Below are 26,632 nucleotides of genomic sequence, written 5' to 3' on the forward strand. Positions count from 1 at the left end.
ATTTGTAGTTGATACAAATGCTTACTGTGTGAGTTTATAAAAATGTTCACTAAATTTGTAGAATAAACTTTGTTTTTGATTAAAAGTGCTGAAGGCCTCTGTTAAATCACACCTGAAAGGTAGGCCCTTGTGCTCCTCGTAACCAAAATCTATAAACAGTTGTGAGTCAGGTGAACTCCATGATAAACTTTGAAGTTTTCTAAACCCTGTCCCATAACAATATCATAGAATTTACAGTGCAGAAGGAGGCCATTCGGCCCATCGAGTCTGCACCGGCTCTTGGAAAGAGCACCCTGCCCAAGGTCACCTCCACCCTATCCCCATAATCCAGTAACCCCACCCAACACTAAGGGCAATTTTTTGGACACTAAGGGCAATTTATCATGGCCAATCCACCTAACCTGCACATCTTTGGACTGTGGGAGGAAACCGGAGCACCCGGAGGAAACCCACGCACACACGGGGAGGATGTGCAGACTCCGCACAGACAGTGACCCAAGCTGGAATCGAACCAGGGACCCTGGAGCTGTGAAGCAATTGTGCTATCCACAATGCTACCGTGCTGCCCCTTAGTCTGAGAATGAGGGACGAGCAATTTTAGCATAGCTATGAGACAATTTTTCACTTAGTTTGTGGTAAATCTTTGGAATGTTTTTCCCAATAGGTCTACGGTAGTCGAGTCATTGAGTCATATTGAAGGCAGAATATGATAGATTGTTGAATGCTAATGTCATCAAGCGATAATGGAGATAGCTGTGACAACGAGCACTGTGGTAATGGACCAGCCAAAATCTAGTGTAATGGCATAGCAAGTTCGAAGGACTGAATGTTCTACTCCTCCTCCTGTGTTCCTATTTTCCTCAGTCAGTTTTAAAATGCTATATATTCTGATTGTGAGTGATAGAACAGCTGCATCGTGATTTTAAACACTCAGTTGATAGGTTACTTGGGGGTCATGGTTGAAGCAATTATAGATTAAGGAGGAATTCAAACACCCAGAGATGGATGTAAAGAACTGTGTCACTAAATTACACATTGAAAAACAAACATTTTTTTATTGTATACAAAAGAAGACAAATTATACAAAACCAAATTAATACTATGTGAAGAATTATGTTTAAATTCAGCTTTAATTGTTAATTCCCAATGTTTGTCATATCTTTAAAAAAGTCCATTGGCTTATTTCAGGTTGAATCCAAGGTATGCCACAGCCCTTTGTAATTTATTTTAAATCACTTCAGATTTCCCGCTGTTCTCTGAGATAAGTAATTACTTAGGGAACCTTCCAGCAGATTTGCTAAGGGACCCTTCAATTTCCTTTAAAGACCTCACTCTGCTTTCCCAGCTCCTTCTTCACTGCATTCTTGCTGAGGTATTTAAACATCAGATACACCTCCTCGTACCAATGATGCCATAATCTCTCACCACTTCGGCATTGCTTCTGGTCACATTGCTGTAACACTGCTGCTTGATTTTGTATTTTCTTTTCCATTTCTGAGCTGGAAAGCAACAAACATATGCAGATAAGTTAGCAAAGGAGCCGCACAGCATATCTCTCTGGCAACATGGTATGGGACGTTAGTGTTAGCTAATCATTTTACCATCCACAGCCTGCAAAATGAATAAAAAATCACAGAAAAGTCAAAAATAGGAGCAGGAGGAGGCTATTTGGACCTTCGAGTCTGCACCATCAATCATTATGATCATAGCTGATCATCAAACCCAATAGCCCGCTCTCCCCTTCCTCCTTGTCCTTTGATCTCCTTCGCCTCAAGTGCTTTTTCTAACTGCTTCTTGATGGCGAATAATGTTTGGCCTCAACTGCTTTCTGTGGTAATGAATTCCACAGGCCAACCACATACTGGCTGAAAACAATCTCTTCTGATCCCAGTGCTAAATGGTCTACCCCTTATCCTTGGTTTGGGACCCCTGGTTCTGGACACCCCACCATTGGGAACATCTTGCATTTACCCTGTCTAGCACTGATAGAATTTTACAGGTTTCTCTAAATCAAAGATGCAAGACGATACTTTGAATGCGAGTCTTTGCAGGTAATTAAGTCTTTTCAGGGTCAGACAGAGGAACTGGAGAGATGGATAATCACAGGTTAAAGAGGTGTGAATTATCTCAAGCCAGGACAGTTGGTGGGGGGTGGATTTCGCAAGCCCAGGCCAGATGGTGGGGGGTGAATGTAATACGACATGAATCCAAGGTCCCAGTTCAGGCCGTAGTCATGTGTGCGGAACATGGCTATAAGTTTCTGCTTTTTGTCTCTTTATATGTTTCTTGAACCCACCTCTACATTCACCTGAGGAAGGAGCTGTGTTCCGTAAGCTTGTGATTCGAAACAAACCTGTTGGACTTTAACCTGGTGTTGTAAGACTTATTACTGTGCTCACCCCAGTCCAACGCCGGCATCTCCATATCAAGATTCTATTGACTATGGAACAATTTCTACAGATTGGAGGGTAGCTAATGTATCCCCCACTATTTAAAAATGAAGGCATATACAAAACAGGGACTTATAGACAAGTAAGCCTGACGTCGGTCATGAAAAAAGTTCCAGAATCCATTGTCAAAAATTGTATAACAGAGTACTCGGAAACAGTGGCAGAATTGGAAAGAGTCAGCATGGATTTATGAAAGGGATATCATACTTGAGAAATCTACTGTAATTTTTCCAGGATGTCCCTGGTAGAGTTGATGAAGGGGAACCAGTGGATGTGGTTTATTTGGACTTTCAAAAGGTTTTCGACAAAGTTCCACAAAGGGATTAGCGTGTACAAATAAAGCACATGTGTTTAGGGGCAGTGTATTGAGATGGGTAGGGCACTTGTTGACAGACAGGAAACAAAGCACAGGAATTAATGAGTCTTTTTTCAAATGGCAGCCAGTGACCAGTGAGTACTGCAGGGATCGGTGATGGTACCCCAGCAATTTACAATATGTATTAATGAGTTAGATGAGGTAATGAAATGTAATATCTCCAAATTTGCAGATGTCACAAAGCTGGGTGGGAGGATCAGCTGTGAGTAGAATGCAGAGATCCTTCAGTGTGATTTGGACATGTTGAGTGAGTGGGCAAATGAATGACAGATGCAGTATAATTTGAAAAAAATGTGATATTATCCGCTTTCTGCTCGGCAATTCTGCATTGTCACACGTCCTGAAGGCTGCCTTGGAGAACGCCTACCTGAAGATCAGAGGCTGAATGCCCTTGACTGGTGAAGTGTTCCCCGACTGGAAGGGAACATTCCTGCCTGCCGATAATCGCGCGATGTCCGTTCTTCCGTTGTCGCAGCATTTGCATGGTCTCGCCAATGTTCCATGCTTCAGGACATCCTTTCCTGCAGCATATGAGGTAGACAACGTTGCCCGAGTCACACGAGTATGTACCAAATACCTGGTGGGTGGTGATCTCACGTGTAATGGTGGTATCCATGTCGATGTTCTGGCACGTCTTGCAGAGATGTTTTGCCGTTGTTTGAAGGCAAGTAGTGGGGATGTGGGCATGACCTTGGCAAGATGTTCATCTTCATCGATGATGTGTTGAAGGCTGCGAAGAAGATGTCGTAGGTTGTCCGCTCCGGGGAAGTCCTGGACGACAAAGGGTACTCTGTCGGTTGTGTTCCATGTCTGTCTTCTGAGGAGGTCGACGCAGTTGTTTTGCTGTGGCGCGTTGGAACTGTCGATCGATGAGTCGAACGCCATATCGCATTCGTACGAGGGCATTTTTCAGCATCTGTAGATGTCTGTTACGCCCCTCCTGTCTGAGCAGATCCTGTGTATATGGAGGGCTTGTCCATAGGGGATGGCTTGTTTAACGTGTTTAAGGTGGAAACTGGAGAAGTGGAGCATCGTGAGGTTATGTGGGCTTGCGATAAAGCAAAGTGCTGAAGTGACAGTCCTTGATGGACATGAGTGTGTCCAAGAATGCAACTGATTCTGAAGAGTAGTCCATGGTGAGTCTGATGGTGGGATGGAACTTCTTGATGTCATCGTGTAGTCGTTTCAGTGATTCTTCGCCGTGGGTCCAAAGGAAAAAAATGTCATTGATGTATCTGGTGTATAACGTCGGTTGAAGGTCCTGTGCGGTGAGGAGGTCTTGTTCAAACTTGTGCATGAAGATGTTGGCAGATTGAGGTGCAAATTGGGTCCCCATGGCTGTTCCGTGCGTCTGGATGAAGAACTTGTTGTCGAAGGTGAAGACGTTGTGATCCAGGCTGAAGCGGATGAGTTGCGAAATTGCATATGGAGGTTGGTAGTTGTCGGTGTTGAGTACTGAGGCTGTTGCAGCAATGCCGTTGTCATGGGGGATGCTGTTGCAGAGTGCCGAGATGTCCATTGGGACGAAAAATGTTCCTGGTTCAACTGGTCCATGAGTGCTGAGTTTCTGTAAGAAGTCCGTCGTATCGCGACAGAAGCTGGGTGTTCCTTTTTACGATGAGTTTCAAGATGCCCTTAATGTAGCCAGAGAGGTTCTCACACAGGGTCCCATTGTCTGATGCGATAGGACGGCCTGGTGTGTTGCCCTTGTGTATTTTCGGAAGGCAGTCGAGATCTGTGGTGCGGCAACCGAAGAGGAAAGTGTCAAATTGGACCCCTCCGGAAGGTCGCTGCCCTAGACTCGACATGCATGATCAAGCCATCAGGAGTCGCGTCAATGCCAGATTTATCAGTTGCATTCACACGACAGCCCCGAACGTCACCCAAGCACAACGCAATGGCATCCGCGCTCTGAAGACCAACCGCAACATCGTCATCAAACCAGCAGACAAAGGAGGGGTCACCGTCATACTGAACGGAACGGACTACTGCAAAGAAGTGTACCGATAATTCAACAACCAGGAACACTACAGACATTTCAACAGACTGATCAAGACCTTGAATCCAGACCTTCAGAGCTCCCTATGTGCTCCCATCCCATGTACTCTCCACATTGGAGATCTCTCCTGCCTCCTGAAAATACACAAGGCCAACACACCAGGCCGTCCTTTGATCTAATACTATCTCTAAATTCCCTTGTAAGCCACGGTTTAGCCAGCTTTCCCATTTAATATTTGCACCAGACAGGAATAATAATAATAATCTTTATTAGTGTCTTAAGTAGGCTTACATAACACTGCAATGAATTTACTGTGAAAATCCCCTAGTTGCCATATTCTGGCACCTGTTCGGGTACACAGGGGGAGAATTCAGAATGCCCAATTCACCTAACAAGTACATCTTTCGGGACATGTGGGAGGAAACCGGGTCACCTGGAGGAAACCCACACTGACACGGGGAGAACGTGCACACTCTGCACAGGGACCCAACCGAAAATTGAACCCAGGTCCCTGCCGCTGTGAAGCAACCGTGGTAACCACTGTGCTACTTTGTCGTCCAAAATAAACAATTAGTGCATTTCACCCATGCACTCCTTGAATGTTTGCCATTGATCATCCACTGTCATCCCTTTAAATAGCGTTCCCAATCTATCAGAAGAAACCCATGCCTCATATCATTGTTCAGTCCTTTATTTCGTTTGGGGACATTCGTCTCAGAATCACCGACGTCACTCTCCTGCTTGAATCCATGGTGTTGGACGTCGTATATTGGCATGGAGAGAGAATTGGTTAATATGCAGGAACCACGGGTGGGGATAATCTTTTTTATCATGTTGGTGACCTGTGACCTCTATGGTTCCACAGGAATCATTGCTGGGACCGCATATATTTACAAATTTTATTATAATCCCAGACCAGGCGTCAACCGTGGCTAAGATAGTGGATCGAAACGCCAATATTTTATTATATTTGTAGGACTGTCTGGAAAGAATGATTCGCTCCAGGAGTGATTGAATGATGAAATAGGTCTTGGTTAGTTTTAAAACAAAACTTTATTATGACTACAGCATTATATTTTTAAACTTCACACATGAAAAGAACAACTTGAAATTTACACCTAAACACGACTGCTCAATTTCCCGTCAAACACCAAGAAAATAAACTACTCTCAATTTATCTTATTATGGGGGAATTATGGACTCAACATCAGGCAGATCAGAATTCACCTCCTTTCTCCAAAGATTTGTCCAAAAGCTCCCTCTCTAATGCTTTCAAAATAGTTCTCTGCCTTCCTTGGCACCACCAGAGATGACCTTAGAATCACAGAATACCGCACAGAAGAGGCCCTTCAGCCCACTGAGTTAGCACCGACACATGAAAAACACCTGACCTGCCTACATAATCCCATTTGCCAGCACTTGGCCCATAGCCTAGAATGCTATAACTTGCCAAGTGCTCATCCAGGTACTTTTTAAAGCATATGAGGCAACCTCTACCACCCTCCCGGGCAGTGCATTCCAGACCCCCACTACCCTCTGGGTAAAAATGCTTTTCCTCAAATCCCCCATAAACCTCCTGCCCCTCACCTGAACTTGTGACCCCTCATAACTGACCCTTAAACTAAGGGAACAGTTGCTTCCTATCCACACTGTTCGTGCAACTCATAATATTGTACACCTTGATCAGGTCACCCCTCAGTCTTCCTGTGCTCCAGCGAAAACAACTCAAGCCTAACCAACTTCTCTTCATAACTTAAATGTTCCATCCCAGGCAACATCCTGGTGAATTGCCGCTGCAACCCCTCCAGTGCAATCACATCCTTCCTATAATGTGGTGCCCAGAATTGCACGCAGTACTCCAGCTATGGCCTTAGGAAAATGAAATGAAAATCGCTTATTGTCACAAGTAGGCTTCAAATGAAGTTGCTGTGAAAAGTCCCTAGTCGCCACATTCCGGCGCCTGTTCTGGAAGGCTGGTACGGGAATCAAACTTCCATACAGCTCCAACATGACCTCCCCGCTTTTGTAATCTATTACTCGAATGATAAAGGGAAGTGTCCCAGATGCCTTTTTCGTCTCCCTATCAACATGCTCTTCTGACTTCAGAGATCTATGGACAACCTCACAGTTAACCACCCAGCCAATTTTTGTGTCACCCACAAATGTACTGATCCCATAGGCATTTATGCCATTTATATAAATGACAAATAATAGGGGATTCAGCACAGATCCCTGTGGTACGCCATTGGACACTGGCTTCCAGTCACTAAAGTAGCTATCGATCATCACCCTCTGTCTCCTACAGCTAAGCCAGTTTTGAATCCACTTTATCAAGCTACCCTGTATCCCATGTGCATTTGCCTTCTTTATAAGTCTCCCATGTGGGACGTTGTCAAAAGTTTTGCTGAAATCCATGTAAACTACATCAACTGCACTACCCTCATCTACACACATGGCCAATTGCTCAAAAAATTCATCCCTTCGAGAAAGTCATGCTGACCAATCCTAATCAAACCTTGTCTCTCCAAGTGGAGATACATTCACTCTTTCAGAATTTTCCCCAAGTTTTCTTATTACTGACATGAAACTCACTGGTCTGTAGTTCCCTGGTTTATCTCTCCAACCTTTCTTAATAGTGGGACCACATTAGCTCTTCTCCAGTCTTCTGGTACCTCCCCCAAGGCCAGAGAGGATTAAAAATTTGGGACAGAGCCTCATCTCATCAAGTTAAACAACAAATTATCTCTGGAGGTTGAAAAGCAGATGAACCCACCAAGGATTTTCCTCGTCAATCCACAGTCCATTAGCTTAGACTGCTAAACACATCCCTTTGTCAATTGTGCCTTCTAGATGCTAAAACACCTAGGCCCTGCAAAACAGAATTATTCTTTTTTCAAACATGACTGTTGCAGTCAAACACACTCTAATCCCAAATTTTAACCCTTAACTTGCCTTATACTTGGGAATACAAAATTCTTCAAATTTTCCAGGAGTCACAATGTATATTAATGACTTGGAGGAAGTGAATGTACTGCAGCCATATTTGCAAACAACACAAAAATAGATGGAAAGACACGTTGCGCGAGGGATACAAATTGATAGATTAAGTAAGTGGAGATAAATTTGCAAATGAAGTATAAAGTGGGAAAATGTGAAGTTGTTCAAACTGCAGAAAGCTTCAACACAAACGGACTTGGGGAACCTGTGCATGAAATAGAGAAAGCTAGCAGGAGCAGGTGCAGCAGACAATCAGCAATGTTAATGGAATGTTGACCCTTACCTCAAGGGAGTTGGAGTATAAGAAATGGGAAGTCTTGCTGCAACTGTACAAGGTACTGTGAGACCACGTCAGGAACACTGTGTGCATTTTTGGTCCTATTATTTAAGAAAAAATATATATTATTTAATTGGCAGCAGTTCAGAGAAGGTTCACTGGGATGATCCCGGCATGGATAGTCTTATGAGCAAAAGTTAACAGGTTGGAACTCTATTCATTGCAATTTTGAAGAATGAGAGCTGAACTCATTGGAACATATAACATTTTTAAGGGGTTTGACAGGGTAAACGGTGAAAGGATATTTCGTCTCATGGGAGAGTCGATAATCTCTCGACTCTTAATCGGCATAATCTCAGAATATAGGGGTGCCGATTTAAGACTGAGATGAGGAAGAATTTCTTCTCTGAGAGGGTTGTGATGTTTTGCAACTCCTTGTCACAGAGGGATTTGGGGATAGGGGAAATATTCCACGTGATATTTAAGGTTGAATAGATATACTCTTGATCAGTAAGGGAATCAAGAGTAATGGGGAAAGGGCAGGAAAGTTTGTGTGACGAATCAGCCATGATTGTACTGAATGGCAAAACTGTGATGTTTTGCAACTCCTTGTCACAGAGGGATTTGGGGATGGGGGAATATTCCTCGTGATATTTAAGGTTTAATAGATGTACTGCAGCCATATTTGTAAACAACACAAAAATAGATGGAAAGACACGTTGCGCGAGGGATACAAATTGATAGATTAAGTAAGTGGAGATAAATTTGCAAATGAAGTATAAAGTGGGAAAATGTGAAGTTGTTCAAACTGCAGAAAGCTTCAACACAAACGGACTCGGGGAACCTGTGCATGAAATAGAGAAAGCTAGCAGGAGCAGGTGCAGCAGACAATCAGCAATGTTAATGGAATGTTGACCCTTACCTCAAGGGAGTTGGAGTATAAGAAATGGGAAGTCTTGCTGCAACTGTATAAGGTACTGTGAGACCACGTCAGGAACACTGTGTGCATTTTTGGTCCTATTATTTAAGAAAAAATATATATTATTTAATTGGCAGCAGTTCAGAGAAGGTTCACTGGGATGATCCCGGCATGGATAGTCTTATGAGCAAAAGTTAACATGTTGGAACTCTATTCATTGCAATTTTGAAGAATGAGAGCTGAACTCATTGGAACATATAACATTTTTAAGGGGTTTGACAGGGTAAACGGTGAAAGGATATTTCGTCTCATGGGAGAGTCGATAATCTCTCGACTCTTAATCGGCATAATCTCAGAATATAGGGGTGCCGATTTAAGACTGAGATGAGGAAGAATTTCTTCTCTGAGAGGGTTGTGATGTTTTGCAACTCCTTGTCACAGAGGGATTTGGGGATAGGGGAAATATTCCACGTGATATTTAAGGTTGAATAGATATACTCTTGATCAGTAAGGGAATCAAGAGTTATGGGGAAAGGGCAGGAAAGTTTGTGTGACGAATGTCGAATCAGCCATGATTGTACTTAATGGCAAAATTGCTCGAGCAGCTGAAAGGCCTATTCCAGTTCTTGTTCCAGTTCCTATTTCTTATCGTATTAAATGTAAATAAAGTTTCTTTCAATGTCAGATAGGAATGTTTTCCTCTAATAGAGATGTCTCACCATACAGATACATTTAATCAAATGTACCCATTAATACATTGTTTTGTTTGCAAAAAAGTTTTCATCCCAGATATAAAATGATGAATTCACACTTTTATTTATTATGTTAAAAGTCACATAGAAGAGATCAAATGTATGGTGCAATTTTAAAAGAATACAATTCCTTAAACCCAAACTTTTTTGTATCTTTCAAATAATTAATTCCTTAACACCTGTTCCTCGAAAATATTAGCCACCCTGTTCCCAGCCTTAACTGTAAACTATATCACTTGCAGAAACTTAATCAGAGCTGTTCAAAACGTGAACAGGATGAAATCCATAAGTATAGCTTAATGCTAATGTTAAAACCTAAAAGATTAGTATTGTCAGTATCTTACAGGCCACTCAGCCCCTTCTGACTGCAATTGTTACAATCATAATAATCTTTATTGTCACCAGTATGTTTACATTAACACTGCAATGAAGTTACTGTGAAAAGCCCCTAGTCGGCACATTCCGGCGCCTGTTCGTGTACACAGAGAGAATTCAGAATGTCCAAATTACCTAACAGCATGTCTTTTTGGAACTTGTGGGAGGAAACCGGAGCACCCGGAGGAAACCCACGCAGACACAGGGAGAACGTGCAGACTCCGCACACAGACAGTGACCCAAGCCGAGAAACAAACTTGGGAGCCTGGTGCTGTGAAGCTATAGTGCTAACCACTGTGCTACCATGCCACCCATTGTTCTGAAGGAGCGCTTCAGCTTGGGCCACTCTTTATTCCCGTACTCCAGATTTTTTTCCCTTAATTTTCTGAAAATGATCCAATTTAATTTTGAATGTCTCGATTGTCCCGGCCTCCATCACTATTTCTATCACATAGTCAATTCCATATCCTTAACACTCGCTGCATTAAAAGGTAGCTTTCACATGTAGCTATTGCTCATTTCCCCACAGTTACCTTTAACCTGTGTCCTTAGCTTCTTGATCCTTCCGCCAATAGTACACTTTCTCCCTCTCCACTCTGTCCAAAGTGCTTTCATTTTGAATAACTCTATCCCATCTTCTCTCAACCTACTTTCTGGAGAAAACAGTCCTGATTTCTCCAACTAACGAACTGATTTGATTTGATTTATTATTATCACATGTCACATGAATCCCCTTATCCATGGAATTATGTCTGCGAGTCTGTTCTGCAGACTGGCTAAAATCTTCACACCTTTCCAAAGTGCAGAACCCAAAGCATGGACGTAAACACTCAAATTGAGACAGAACCAAATTTTTACAAATCTCTTTGCTCTTGGACACTATTCCATGTAGAAAGAGCTTCACATTCCAGGTGTTTCATTGTCTACTCTATCAACAATAACAACAGAAACAGGGGATCATGTCATATAAGTAGATACATGGACTGGTGCAGCATTAGCTGAGAAATCCTTTATTTCAATATAAACATGGCAGGGATTAGCCGAGGAAGAGCTGAGACACAAGGTGGAATTCTTCATCAGCCGATGCCGGAGTCGGGAAAAGTGATTGGGTGGAGAGTCGCACGTGAGGAGAAAATCATGACCGGCACCGGATGCCCAACAGAATTCTCGAAGAAGGGGCACTGCTCCGAAAGCTTGTGATTTCAAACAAACCTGTTGGACTTTAACCTGGTGTTGTGAGACTTCTCACTGAATGACAGAGTAGATTTTGACACAGCACCAGATGACTGATGTAGGTGCGAGCTTTGTACTATGCTTCCGGTTAGGGGGCCTGCCCAGCAGCCCGACCAGCAGAACAGACATCCCGTCACACCCTCCTGGCCGACCACCTACTCCCACGAGCATCCTCCTTACTCCCTGTTCCACCTCCCCCCTTTGAACCCTCTCCGTGATTCCTGCCTGCCTCACTCTGGGGTACAGGCCCTGGGTTGGCAGTAACAGCAGGTCAGATCTACGGAATGGAGGATGGAGGATGCTGACAACCCGCTCTGCGATGAGCTCTGGTGCTCTGCATTGTTTGACAACGTCTGACTCCTGCTGATGGTCGCATTTTCCACCAACCACATGGATGATCACTGCATGCGAGCTGGCCATTCCATCACACGGTCCCATCAAACCCCTGGAGTGGCAGAGGCGGGGATGGTGGGGAGAGGTGAGGCGGTATGGGATAGAGGGGGATGGGGGTGGGGCACTAGGGCAGTGAGCACTGGCTGAACTTGGTTCCCTGGCCCAAACCCACCCCCAACAACTGCCTATCTCCCCCTGCCCTTCAGCACCCCTCTTCAGCCAGCCCAGCTCAGTGTATCCCTCAGATCCTTCTGACAGATCACCTCATCGTAGCTCCTGCTTTCCTCTTCGCTACCAAAGTGAAGGTATTGTAGATCTCGATTGCTCGAGGACCGCCACTGTGAGCAGCAATGCAATGTGCCTCTCATCAGGCTATGCCTAGAGGGCAAGGGCTAAAACATAGAGTCCAAACTGTTGTCTGAAAATGCGGCAATTTTCATCTACACTACCCGAGGTTTGAAGCTGGTGGGGTGCGTTTAAACCTTCCATCTCGAACTTCGCCATTGTTTGTTGAGTGGAGTTGCAAATAGCCATAGTTCACCACGTAGGCGGAGAAACTTATTCTTTTTGTTTCTTTCTTGTTCGGCCCACTCCACCTTGCCTCTTCTCTTGGTACCTTTAAATGTTATGCACTCCTGGTACCATGTTGTGTTCTGTGGTGCCACCATTAATAAGGATACACACAGAAACTATATGGTTTGAGCTGAAACAATGAGTTATTGTCAAACACATGGAAAGATAATTAACAGATATATGTACAGTCAAAGTTACTTGTGTTCCTTGGGAGCTACTCTATTTGTGACTGTCCTGTTGTACGTCCTACTATCAACTGGCAAGTGTCCCATGTCATGTGGCCAAGGTCTGACACTACCAGCTGGTTGTAGGTCGCATTGCTAACTATGCCACAATACGAATCACTAAATATGTACAATACTATTCATAGGCATATCACCACATAAGTGACTATCCGCAGTGAAATCAATTCTAAATCTTCCTCCAGTCCTATAAATAACTATTCGCTACTGCTCTTTGTTTCCTGTCACTCAGCCAATTTCTGATAGTTGTTGCTACTGTCGCTCTATTCTCTAGAATTTAGAAGAATTAGGGGAGATAAAATTGAGATATATAAGACGATAAAAGTTATGGATAAAGTAGATGTGGAGCGGATGCTTCCTATTGTGGGGCATAGTCGAGCGAGAAGTCATATTCTCAAAATAAGAGGGAGCAAATTGAAAACAGATGAGGGGAAACTATTTCACACAAAGTGGAATTCGGTACCCTAGAATGCGGTGGGTTCTGGGACAGTGAGTAAATTTAAGGAAGGAGTTAGCAGGTTTCTAAATAGCACTGGGTTGAAGGGTTCCGGAGAACGGGCAGGACAGTGGAGTTGAGGCCATGATGAGATCAGCCATGATCGCATTGAACGGTGGAGCAGGCTCGAGAGGCTAAATTGCCTACTCCTGCTCCTAGTTCTTATGATCTAAGAAGGTACTATTCTGTCTAATTCCACCTTCCAGCTCTTGGTCTGTAGTCCTGTAGGGAACACCTCAAGCATAAATCTGGTGTTCTTGCTGAATAAGGGGACTGCTTGATGAATAAGGGAGTCAGGGGTTATGGGGAGAAGGTAGGAGAATGGGGATGTGGAATATATCAGCTGTGATCGAATAGAGGAGCAGACTCGAAGGGCCAACTGGCCTAATTCTGGTCAGAAAGAGTTCCAGGTAGTTTGTACTGAGAAAGACTTGTCACCCTCTCATTGGTTTTATCTCTTTAGCAGATTATGAACAGCAGCAGAGAGAGATGTATGTATGTGCAGGAGATACATATATCTAAAATGAAAAAGCGTTTTTGCAGGATGCATGTCACCCTGTTCCTTCAGCAGTAAAGCTACATTGGTGGATGGCCACATAGTTATAGTCAGGGTGTCACAGTTTGGAAAGCACATCAAAGATAATGTGGATTAGGTGAATGGGGTAGTGACTGGTGAGGCCAATCGTAACCAGAAGACTATGATATGGCCGAGGCGATGCTTTGATTCAGTGCACTGACAAACTTCTGGAGTCAGTATCAAGACAGCAACTTCTGGAGAAGCAGCCAAAGGTCGCGAACATTACACGGATGCAAGCCGCTATGAATTCTAATGTGTAAACAATGCAGGAATGCCAAGGCATTAGTGAAGGCATTTGTGAAGGCAGAACCCTGGCTACAAAGGGACAAATAAAATGTGATACGAGTGCTATCGCTTTGAGAGAGGGTCGCATCCTATGGAAGCATAATACAAAGTTCGTACCTACGTGACTCATCTGGTCTGAGTCAAAATCTACTCTGTTATTCAGTAAGAAGTCTCATAACACCAGGTTAAAGTCCAACAGGTTTATTTGAAATCACAAACTTTCGGATCGCTGCCCCTTCATCAGGTGAAGTCTTTTGGGACTTGTCGGAGGAAACCGGAGTGCTCGGAGGAAATCCATGCAGACACGGAGAGAACGTGCAGACTCCGCAAAGACAGTGATCCAAACCTGGAATAGAACCTGGGCCCCTGCCGCTGTGAAGCAACAGTACTAACCACTGTGCTACCACATTTTAACCCAACTGGTCAGGGCCCATAAATGGCTGCAAATTGGAAGGGACTCCATGTGCGTCATGAACATAGGATGTTGATGCTGAATTCATGTTGGATTTATTACTTTTCGAAAGTTAACTATTTTGACAATAAGTTTCACTGGTAATTTCAGCCCATTCTTCAACTCAGCTCTGAATTTGCTCATGGTCCCAGCATAAATGAAAGGGTTGACACAGGAACACAAATACTGAAGCATGTACGCTCCTTCTTCCAGGTTAAATGTTGATCCACTAGAACCAGAACCTGAGAAATAATTGACTTTTGCAATTCGGATATAGAGGATCATAACAAAAAATAACAAATATGAAAGGATGAAACTGCCCGAGATGGCAAAGAGCAAAACCATGGATCTTTTCCGCTTCTTCATCTCTGGGTCACTCTTATTCTCTCCAGTGCTATTAGCCTGGAGTCTCCTGCGGGCTCTATTGGCTGTGATGATGTGTCTGATGGTCAGAGCGTTCAGCAGTAAGATTAGAAGGAATGGGAGACAGGGCATTAAAATAGAACGAATTAAATCATATGCAACCCAGGCGGGTGACGAATAAAACATTAATTTTAGGACACAAAACCAGGGTACATTGTTAAGTATGTAAAGAGGTTCATATACAAAATACAAGAAGGTGTTTTTTATACAGGTCAGTATGCACACAATTCCTATCACTCGTACCGCCATCTTCTCTGTGCAATATTTTATCTTTAGCTTCTGGCAGCAAATAGCCATGAATCGATCAAAGGTAAAAGCGACTGTTATCCAGACAGAGCTGTCTACTGCGACATAAATTAGGACAATACGGAGACTGCACATTGGTGTAATGAATAGCAAACTCGATGGGAAATAGACAACTGTAATCCGGTTTATTCCCACAGCTATGACCATGACCATGAGATCCGTCACCGCCATGGACACAAGGTAGCAGATCATATATTTCGAGAGGCCGCATCTTCTCCGAGACAAAATTAGAATCACTGCCAAGTTAGCTGAAATACAGAGGGAGAACCAGGGAAATAAATTGACTGAAAAGGTGCCTGAGAGAATGCAAGAACTGGAAATTTACTGGTTAGACGCCCCACAAAAGTGTTCATGTTACAGGATTCTCATGAAATTCATACGTCCGAAAGTACGTCTTGCAGTAGAAACAATGACTGTGTGATTAAAATAATCATTACAATTTAAACAAAAAGATCGGAATGTAAGATAATATGATGAAAAGCAATGGGAGAAAAATGGAGCTTTCGGAACACATTGACGCCAGCAAAAGAGCATTGAATGCCACAGAAAATAAGAATCATAGACAACATGATATGTGAAATTAACAGAACAACTAAGAACAATTGTGGAAATCAATAAGAATTCGGATCATATCTTAATGAGGCTCAGCAGCTGCGCCATTCAAGAAATTATATTAAAATTATTCACTGTGAAAAAAGAGGCAGTCAACTTAATGAAAATTAAAACCAAGCACAGGGAACAAAAAGTTAGCATTTCTCTGACTTTGCATCAGAAATGATGGGTGGGTCACAGAGCTCAATACTGGGCGGGATTTCCCATCAGTCGACGTCTGGAAAGGCAATTGAGCGGAGAATCGGTTTTGCCGCCAGAATCGTGGCCGGCAACGTGTTCAGGCCAAATCGTAATTCTCCGGTGCCTCACCAGCGGCATCAATGCCTTCCACTCTGTACGTACAGTAAACACCGTTTGCATATCATTAGTGGGCCTGACCCAGTATTCTCCAGGGCCTCCACGATTCTCCACCTCCACTAGGGGGAATTCCCGGCGGTGAGGTTCACTTGTGCTTTTAAAAGTTAGGAAACAAATACCATGGTTGATGAGGGAGAGAGCGAAGGTAGGACATGCAGAGGCACGACCATTGCTGCAAATCCTGACACTGACCTGGCTAGGTGGGGTGGGGGGGGCCCTGCCAGAGCCAGGGGAGGGGGGGGGGGAACAGGCCTTGGGGCCGGGGTGACACCCCATGGGATTGGGGCAGTGTCCTGGCATGCAGTCAGCAAGGCAGCCATCTTGCTGCACACCACACTGATGACCTACTTTGGCCCCTGGTTCTGCAGTGTGCCACCGGCTGTATAGGTGCTCCACCCAACCATCCATACAACAGCCCCCACCCTCCACCCCCCGCACCCAACTCTGCACTCCACCCTCCACTATACCAGCCCCCCAACCAGCCGCCACCCACCGGCGCAGCATCACGCAGCCCGCCCCAGGGCAACACCCACATTAGGAGCCGCTGGATAGTGGCTGTGGAGCAGGTGCCTCAATACATCCATTTCAATGTGGACCGAGCCCACCAGGATGCCTGGTTCGCCGCCATTGTTGAGATGCCCCAGGTCCAGGGGTGATCGACTGGATGCATGTCGCCCTACGAGCACCAGCAAATGACATGCCGCTCTACACCAACCGAAAGGATTCCACTCAATGAACATGCAGCTGGTGTTTGACCATGAGATGCACACCATGCAATACCCAGGCAGTGTGCATGATGCCTTCATCCTGACACTCGACAGATCCTAGACTCATTGAGACGCTCAACCCTTCCAGCCTTTGGTGGAGGGATGGCTCCCGGGTGACGGGTAATCCGCGCAGTCGTGGCTGGTAACACCTATGCGGGGGCCACTGACCAATGCGGCACCCACTACAACGATGCCCATGCCACCACTAGGGACATGATCCAGCAATGCTTCGGCATCCTGAAGATGCGGTTCAGGTGTCACGCTACCCCTTGGGAGGTGCGAACGGAGCGAACCCCGGAGGCAGTGCCAGTCTTGGAGGCCAACTGCCATCTCGACCAGGATCAGCACGCTCGCGGCCATGTGGCACAGGGAGAGGACCACGTCCATCAGGGACTGATTCACCTGACATTGCGATTGTGCCACCAACTTGTTAGTCTGTGCCACATCAGCCAGTAACTGCGCCATCTCCCTCTAGGACTGGGCTACCTCCCTCTGGGTCTGTGCCAATGCTGCTGATGCTCTCAGACATGGTCCGCTTCGACTGGGCCATGCTCAGGAGTGCCGCTGCAATGCCCAGGTGACCCTGGCACATGGTCGCCTGTGAGAGGGCAACCCTATCCTGGGCCTTGGCCACCGCTTGCACAGTGTGCTCCAGGACTTGGACATGTTGATCCATGGCCTAAACGTGCACCCATAAGGCCTCCACCATGGATGCCGGTGCAGTGTTGGCCTGGGTTGCATGCATGGTCAGCACCACTCCCTGCTCCTGAATGCGTTTGGACTCCTCCAACTGCACCTGCAGGTACTGGATGCTCGCCGACAATCCCTCATGCAGTCCCTGGCTCTGTGATTGCATCTCCATGATCGATGGGACAGTCCAAGCCAGTAGCCCGGAACCCATCAGGACAGCAGCTACTCTCTGGGGTCGGCCTGCTCTCTAACCATCCGCTCCCTCGGGAGTTCCTACCTCCATCTGCTGTACCAGAGCATGTGTGTGGGGCGCATCAGATAGTGTCCCAGGAGCCTCTTCACTAAAGTGCCCAAATGAGGGGAATACCTCTGGGATGGTGGATGGTGTTGGAGACAGCTCTGATGGGAAGTCAGTTCATCCCCGGACTTGTGCTCCGGAGTGTCCTGGGATTTGGGTCGCTGGATCCGGTCTGTGTTGGTGTCGTCCTTGTCACAGTTCAGCACCTGGGGTTCTGGCTGTGGCTGGGGACAGGGGGCACAGGAGGGCCCACCCCATCACCAGAAGCTCCTGCAAGACACAAAACAAGACGTATGATTGCATCGCGAACCGAGGGGGAGTAGGGGGGTGTTGGGGAGGGGGGAGGGTGTGTGTGGGGTGGTAATGGGTGTGAGGGTGCTCTGGGGGTGGTGATGCAAGGGCGACAAACATACCATGGGGAACCGCATCTCAGCGGTGTCTCAATTCCTGATCTCCACCCCGGCGACTGTACTTTCTTCGGGCCTGACAACCACGTCCATTGCCCTCTGCTCTTCTGCAGTGAGGGGCACAGGTCCGGCAGTTCCCCTCCAGTCTTCTGCCGCTCCCGGCGGATATGAGCGGCCTTTACCCAACGAGGGGAAGGGGAGAGACATAAAGTGCCCAGTGTTATACAGTCCGATGCATGCAGTCCAGGGGGTGGGCAGCTGGTGGCTTCAATGGTCAGGGCCCTGCCATTGCAGCCGGTATGTTTGCCAGCATGTGGTGCCCTCCGGGTGGGGTGGGGTTCGGGTGTGTGGGATGCGGACTAGTGCGATGGGCACAGTGCTGTCTACTCACCCTGGCTGCCCTGAGGTGGTTGTGCAGTTTTTTTCTGGCACCACAGGCCAGTCTGGATGGCATTGCCCACGACGCTGACCACCTCTGCCAGCTGTGTCCAGGCCCAGCTAGTTGCGGCAGCTGGCAGCCTCCTTCCCACCGGGGGTACAGGATCACCCGCCTCTCCTCCACGGCGTCTGGCAGGCTCTCCAGCTCCGTGCCGGTGAACCTCGGGGCCGCTCGTCTTGCTGCCATCTTGTTGGCGGCGATGGTGTGTGTGGGGAGTGGTGTGTGTATTTGTGGCTGCAACTTGTCAGCCTCCCGAGGGTCAATCACGGACCCGGCGATTCCGGCATTGTTTCTCATTGAAATCGAATTTGTTCCACGTGGTGCCAGTGCTCGCCCCACAATGATCGCTGAATTGGTCCAGGTGCAGCACCAGTTTTGCTGTTGTGCAAGTCCACAAATCCTGCCCCGGCGTTAACACTTAGTCTCAGGAAAGAAGAATCCAACCCGGAGTCTCTGGAGTTCATCCGAAACTCTGAAAATTGCAGAGGATGAACAATAAAAAGGAACACCTGTAATGCAAAGAACAAATGCACAGGAACAGGCCCTTCGGCCCTCCAAGCCTGCACCGACCATGCTGCACGTCTAGCCTAAAACCTTCTACACTTCCGGGGTGGGTCCGTATCCCTCTATTCCCATTCTATTCATGTATTTGTCAAGACGCCCCTTAAACGTCACTATCGTCCCTGCTTCCACCATCTCCTCCGGCAGCTAGTTCCAGGCACCCACTACTCTCTGTATGAAAAATCTTCCCTCGCAATCTCCTCTAAACTTTGCCCCTCCCACCTTCAACCTATGTCCTCTAGTAATTGACTTTTCCACCCTGGGAAAAGGTTTCTGACTACCCACTATCTGACTATTCTCTGTGTTGAGCTGCAACCTCAGGATAAATGTTCAAATTTGCACTTTGCTGGAGAGATGAAATCAAATTTATGTGCCTTGAGTGTGTAATAAAAGTCACCAGTTATGTGTGCTCGGCCAACCTGGATGGAAGCTGGTAATGTACAACCAGAAGCAACAGCTAATGAGAAAGGCAGGAACAGGACAGGAGCATCGCATGTCAGAGACTCAGAACTAAATACACTGTTCTCTGCCATTGTGACCATTTCAATGATTCATCAAAAGCATATTTTTACACGGATTATATATTTATCAATAAATTGATGCCGCATAATAAAGTATTAAATATGTTCAATTGCGCGAATTGTTCAATGGTTATACCCTTCCAATCATATATAATTTCTGCCAATCATTCCAGTCATGATCAATATCATTCTTGCTCCGTGTTGTTTACAATGTGATAATTCAATCACAGCAAGAGTGGCAACGATCACAGAGAAATCAAACACACCTGCCAACTTAACAGACTGATCAAGACATTGGATCCAGACCTTCAGAGCACCCTACGTGCTCTCATCCCACGTACTCCCCGCGTTGGAAATCTCTACTGCCTCCCAAAAATACACAAGGCCAAGACACCTATCGTACCAGGCAATGGGACCCTGTGTGAGAATCTCTCTGGCTGCGTCGAGGGCATCTTGAAACCCATTGTACAAGGAACGTCCAGCTTCTGTCGCGATACGACGGACTTCTTACAGAAACTCAGCACCCGTGGACCAGTTGAACCAGGAACATTCCTTGTCACAATGGACGTCTCGGCACACTACACCAGCATCCCCGTGACAACGGCATTGCTGCAACTGCCTCAGTACTCAACACCGACAACTGCCAATCTCCAGACGATATTCTATAACTCATCCGCTTCATCCTGGATCACAACGTCTTCACCTTCGACAACAAGTTCTTCTTCCAGACACACAGAACAGCCATGGGGAACAAATTCACACCTCAATACGGCAACATCTTCATGCACAAGTTTGAACAAGATCTCCTCACCGCATAGGACCTTCAACAAATGTTATACACCAGATACATTGATGACATTGTTTTCCTTTGGACCCACAACGAAGAATCATTGAAATGACTACACAATGACATCAATAAGTTCCACCCCACCATCAGTCTCACCATGAACGACTCTCCACAACCGGTTGCCTTCTTGGACACACTCATCTCCAACAAGGACAGTCCCCTCAGCACTTTGCTTTACCGCAAGCCCACGGATAACCTCACGATGCTCCACTGCTCCAGCTTCCACCCTATACACATTAAAGAAGCCATCCCCTATGGACAAGCCCTCCATATACACAGGATCTGTCAGACGAGGAGGAACATAAAGACATCTACAGACGCTGAAAGATGCCCTCGTAAGAACGGGATATGACTCATCGATCGACAGTTCCAACGCGCCACAGCAAAAATCTGCACCGACCTCCTCAGAAGACAAAAACAGGGCACAACTGACAGAGTACTCTTCATCGTCCAGAACATCCCCGGAATGACATCTTCTTCGCAGCCTTCAACACGTCATCGTTGAAGACAAATACCTTGTCAAGGCAAAAGTTCTCCTGTATACATCTTAAGAACTCTACTCCATCTAAGCCCTTAACAAAATAATTATCACAATTCATTTTAGGAAAGTTGAAATAACCTTGTATAATTACCCTCTTATTATTTTTACACCCCTCCATGAATTGCACACATATTTGCTCCTCAATTTCTTGCTGACTATCTGGGGTCTATAATAAACACCTAGCAACATAACTGTCTCTTTTTTACTCCTCAGCTGTACCAACAAAACTGCATTTGATGCCCCCTCCTAGATATCATTTCTCCTTACCTCAGTAACTGCCTCCTTAACTAGTCATGCAATGCCTCCTCCTCTTCTACCCCCTCCTCTGACATGCCTGAAGATTCTATATCCCGGGATGTTGAGCTGCCAATCCTGCCCCTCACTCAACCATGTCTCTGTGATAGCTATCATATCATAATTCCACATGTCAATCATTGCCCTTAACTCATCCGTTTTACCTTTAATATTCCTTGCCATTAAGGTAGAGGCCATCCAGCTTGTCTTACTCCCTTGAAACTTTCGACCTTTATGTTATACTGTGTCCCTATTCTGCTATCGGCCAGCTAGTTTAAACAGTTCCCAACAGCACTAGCAAACCCGCCATCAAAGATGTTAGTCCCGCTCTGATTTAGATATAATAGATTTACATCGTGGCTACAGTGTGATCATTCACTGAAAGCAACAATGCGGATACTGCACCAGTATTGCCCTTACTCTGAGCTAACAACCTGTAAATGCCCCCAGATTGTCATTGGCCCAAATTAATGGAACTGCATTTACACATTGCGGTCATTCACCCACAACTCTGTTGTCAACAACACCACAGAACGAATTTTACACTGAGATAGCAGCAAAAAAACCCTGCGCAACAAAGCAGAAGTACATTGACAGCGTAAGATGATCGTACTAAATGCCGATATAATAAACCGATTAAATGGTTCCAGTCTTAGTCAGACACCGCACAGGTTAAGGGGAGTAATTGTAACATGAAATTCTTTGCTGGTAAAAATGAAAACATGGTACTGTTAACAAAGAGATGTGTTACCAGTGACATCGAACAACTATCTTACATAAGACATTATACCGTTAAAATAGAGAATCAATACAGCTGGACAGGAAAATAAAATGATCGGGAAAGCTGTGTCACTTTACGTGAAGAAAATATACCCGCTCAGTGGAATAATATATTCAACTGAACCTGAGAAAGAAGAACAATAATATCTTGCAGTCACGCTTCTGGAACAGTGGCAGCAAATGCAGACAAATGATTCACAAAGCTGCTAACTAACTTCAATACTTTACCTGGAATCCCGATGATCGCAACGACGGGGTAGTAAATGGAAACCAGCAGACTTTTTGGTGAAATATGCATTTCTCCCCTTCAGTGCGTTCTGAATGACAGAGTATAATTGTTACTTTTATATCTGATCTTAGGCTCAAGGGAGGCAATTAGATGGTTTGGTCTATCTTTGCATTAATTAGATTTTGTGAAAAAGAACAGATCAGTGCAGCTGCTGCATGGTTGTTTATATTTTGTATTTTTTCAGTGGATCGAACAGGGCGCCAAAAAAAATGACCGCAAACGTCAGAATCATCCGAATTCCACTTCTTCATGGGCAATGCAACAGGCTGGAGTCCGGGTCAACACACAGATGCTCGCTACTGACCACTGATCGCGATTGTCTTGTTCGCTGTCTACGGTGCACATTTCAACCTGGAACTGCTCCAGGGCCGGCCGAGGAATGGATCCCTGAAACCCAGCTAAATGCTGAATTACTGTGCAAATACCACCCCCTATCGTCGGATGGAGCCTCAGAAACACACCTTGAGGTGACTCAGATGCAGCTGTTCGTTCTGCCAACCTTAACTACTTCTAAATACTTCAACGATTTTTTTTACAGCATAGAAGGAGGCCGTTCAGCCCATCGAGTCTGCACCGGCCCTTGGAAAGAGCACCCAACTTTTTTTTCAAATTTAGATTACCCAATTATTTTTTCCAATTCAGGGGCAATTTAGCGGCGTGGCCAATCCATCTACTCTGCACATTATTGGGTTGTGGGGGCGAAACCCACGCGGACGCGGGGAGAATGTGCAAACTCCACACGGACAGTGACCCAGAGCCGGGATCAGACCTGGGACCTCAGCGCCATGAGGCAGCTGTGCTAACTACTAGGCCACCGTGCTGCCCTTAGGGCACCCAACTTAAGCCCACGCCTCGACCCTATTCCTATAACCCAGTAACCCCACCTAATCTTTTGGACTAAGGGGCAATTTAGCATGGCCAATCCACCTAACCTGCACATTTTTGGACTGTGGGAAGACACCGGAGCACCCGGAAGAAACCCACACAGTCACAGGGAGAACATGCAAACTCCACACACAGTTACCCGAGATGGGAATTGGACCTGGGTATCAGGAGGTGTGAGGCAGCAGTGCTAACCACTGTGCCACCATGCCGCCCTTAACTGCTTTCAGACTTCGAAGGACGTTTCAACATATCTAAACTTTTGCAAACATGGTCACATATAATCATGCAGAGACAATGTTTTTCAGACAGGGAAGGAATTCCTTGGAAGGCAAGGTGGCACAGTGGTTAGTACTGTTGCCTCACCACTCCAGCGATCCAGGTTCAACTCTGGTGACTGTGTGGAGTTTGCACTTTCTCCCCGTGTCTGCATGGGTTTCCTCCAGGTGCTACGGTTTCCACCTGTAGTCCAAAGGATGTGCTGGTTAGGTGGATTGGTGATACTAAAATTGCCCCTTACTGACCAAAATGTTAGGTGGGGTTACTGGGTTACAGGAATAGGGTGGAGTCATGGGTCCAAGTAGGCTGCTCTTTCCAAGGGCCAATGCAGACTCTATGGGCCGAATGGCCTCCTTCTGCACTGTAGGGATTCTATGATTCTAAGTCAGCGCGTACGGAATCTATTGAATCATCATGTAAAGTTTAATGCATATGTGTTTGATTAACTTTGTTTTTTAATAAGAAATAGAATATAAGTGTAATAGTGATAACATGCGTTCATTGCTTGGAAAGGTAGACCACGGGCCTTCCAGCCCCTCAAGTATACTGTGCCATTCAACAAGGTAATAGACCTTGCGATTTTCATGCTCTACCCACATATCACTTGGATGCTTTAGACCTCTGTCTTGAACATTCTCAATGGTTAAGCTTTCACAACCCTTTAAGCGAGAGAATTCCAAACTTTTGCCACAAACCGAGTGAAGAAATGACCCCTCTTCAGTCCAAAATGGCGTGTCACTTATGATGAAGCGGTATTACTTGGTGCTCAGAAACTCAGCCAGAGGAAGCATCCTTTTTGTGAGTGCCCTGTCCAACCCCAATGACATTGCCTCTAAACTCCAGAGCACACAAACATATTCTGCTCAATCTTTCTTCGGATCATGGTGTCATTCTCCCAGGAATCAGTCTGGTGAACTTCCATAGCTATCACTCTATGGAAAGTCTATTGTTTCTCGGGAAAGGAGACTAGAGTCATACACAACGTGTGGGTGGGTTAGGGTGGCGTTGAAACTCTACTATTTGGAGTCACAGCCAACAGAAATGAGATTGCTGTGATGATTGGTGACCTATTTCTCAGCCTCCGGAAATGTGCACAGGAACTGTAAGAGCCCATTGTCTTTTGTCAAATTATCTTCAGCTGTTTTACCAATGGACATTCCACCACCATCTTGACAGGAGTGGGGCTGTCCGTATTACATTTGTGACATCTCAGGTGATAAATCTGTCTGTGTCCATGTGCAGTCACACCTGTACTATTCTGTGTTGCTATGTGTCAAGTCATATCTATACGAAATAGCAGCCAGAGAATGTGTTTCTCCAACAAGCGAGGGGTATTGTCACTGGACTAGAAAACCATAAATCCATAGCCATGCTCTGGGAACCAGGGATCAGATTCCACCACAGTGGAATTTGAATTCAATAAAAAAAATCTTTGATGTCTAAAAGTTACCATGAACTATTGTTGATTGTCGTAAACACGCATCTGGTTCACTAATTTTCAAAGTGGGGGTCACGACCCGTGGATGGGTCGCAGGATGGTGGAGAATGGGTCACCAAAAGGTCCGCAAAAATTATCCTCAAAGATCTCCTGACCATTTTCTTCCGTTTTCTCTCGAGTTAAAATCCCACTGCAGTACAGTGTTTGACCACACGAGGCTGATATAGAACCCGGTGCCATGGACTTTCTTGCTTCTCTGGGCCACAGTGTAGTCAAGCAGTTTGCAGCCAGTGACGGGTAAAATTCTCTTTGGGTGGCATTTCCTGCTACCGTGCTCAGCGTCAGGATCTGTAACATTTCTCGAGTTCACTGTGCCACTAACAAACCCCGTGCATCCTTTATCATTCTCTGCGTTAACCCAGACAAACAGACTGCTCCACCCATATGAGCCTCTGTATCCACGCCTTCCAATTCCGAATTGTCTATCCACACAGGGCTCTTGTCCTTCAAGAACACTTCTTTTTTACATCAGCTCCCCCACCGCTATCCACCCCCTCTTCCCAGGTACTGGTCCCCAAGCATCCATCTCTGCCGTGGGGCTACATGGACTCCATCAGCTGAATTGGTTCCTGTACCGCAAGGACTTTTGCTTCTAGCTTTATTTGGACTTCAATTATTCACCAAGGATGGCATTAGCTGGCAACTAAACTACACTCATGTACACAGGAGCCAGTCAAATGGTGCAGGTGTATGGAGTGGAATACGTCTGCACGTTTTGCATATTGGCCAGCTGAGTTGTGCCCAGCACTGTTTTTGTTTTAGCATGTTCTCAGCCTGTTACATATTTACCTGGGAAACGGTACTGACAGACATCCAGTGACATTCTGTCTGACCATGCTTTTAGTTCAGCAGTTAGGGCTCCCGTTTCTGAAGTGCAGGTTTTAACTTTAATTTCCTATCCGAGGTCGTTTCATAGTTTCATAGAATTTACAGTGCAGAAGGAGGCCATTCGGCCCATCAAGTCTGCACCAGCTCTTGGAAAGAGCACCCTCCCGAGGCCCACACCTCCACCCTATCCCCATAACCCCTTAACCCAGTAACCACACCCAACACTAAGGGCAATTTTGGACACTAAGGACAATTTAACATGGCCAATCCACCTAACCTGCACATCTTTGGACTGTGGGAGGAAACCGGAGCACCCGGAGGAAACCCACGCACACACGGGGAGGACGTGCAGACTCCGCACAGACAGTGACCCAAGCCAGGAATCGAACCTGGGACCCTAGAGCTGTGAAGCAATTGTGCTATCCACTATGCTACCGGTCTGCCCATTATGTTTTGTCTTATGTGTTATGTTTTGAATGAATGAACATGATGTTGTTAAAACTGTGTAATGCTGAGCCTGTTAATCTTTCCAGCCCTTGCACGCAATTCTCCAAATACTAACAATGGGTGTGAAAATTTTTAATAATCAAATAATCCTGAGTTACACCCTTTAGCAAG

General features: G+C 45.8%; 1 protein-coding gene across 4 annotated transcripts; it reads right to left on the reverse strand.

Moving 5' to 3' along the window:
- Positions 1-1,035: 1,035 nt before the first annotated feature.
- LOC140420888 (uncharacterized) lies at positions 1,036-22,988 on the reverse strand. 4 transcript variants are annotated; one of them, XR_011946633.1, is made up of 4 exons: positions 22,467-22,959; positions 9,022-9,116; positions 8,106-8,200; positions 1,036-1,499 (listed from the first exon to the last, which is right to left on the reverse strand). XR_011946633.1 is itself a non-coding variant. In XM_072505005.1 (2 exons), the coding sequence occupies exons 1-2, from the start codon at positions 22,534-22,536 to the stop codon at positions 14,441-14,443; spliced, it is 1,002 nt and encodes a 333-aa protein (XP_072361106.1). In that variant the 5' UTR covers positions 22,537-22,988; the 3' UTR covers positions 14,292-14,440. The 4 variants fall into 4 exon arrangements, 1 of the variants encoding a protein (XP_072361106.1); XR_011946634.1 differs by lacking the exons at positions 8,106-8,200; positions 9,022-9,116 and having other exon boundaries at positions 22,467-22,988; XR_011946635.1 differs by lacking the exons at positions 8,106-8,200; positions 9,022-9,116; positions 22,467-22,959 and adding an exon at positions 3,194-3,309.
- Between the last annotated feature and the right edge of the window lie 3,644 nt (positions 22,989-26,632).

This window comes from Scyliorhinus torazame, chromosome 5 (assembly GCF_047496885.1).
Source record: "Scyliorhinus torazame isolate Kashiwa2021f chromosome 5, sScyTor2.1, whole genome shotgun sequence".
NCBI lineage: Eukaryota > Metazoa > Chordata > Chondrichthyes > Carcharhiniformes > Scyliorhinidae > Scyliorhinus > Scyliorhinus torazame.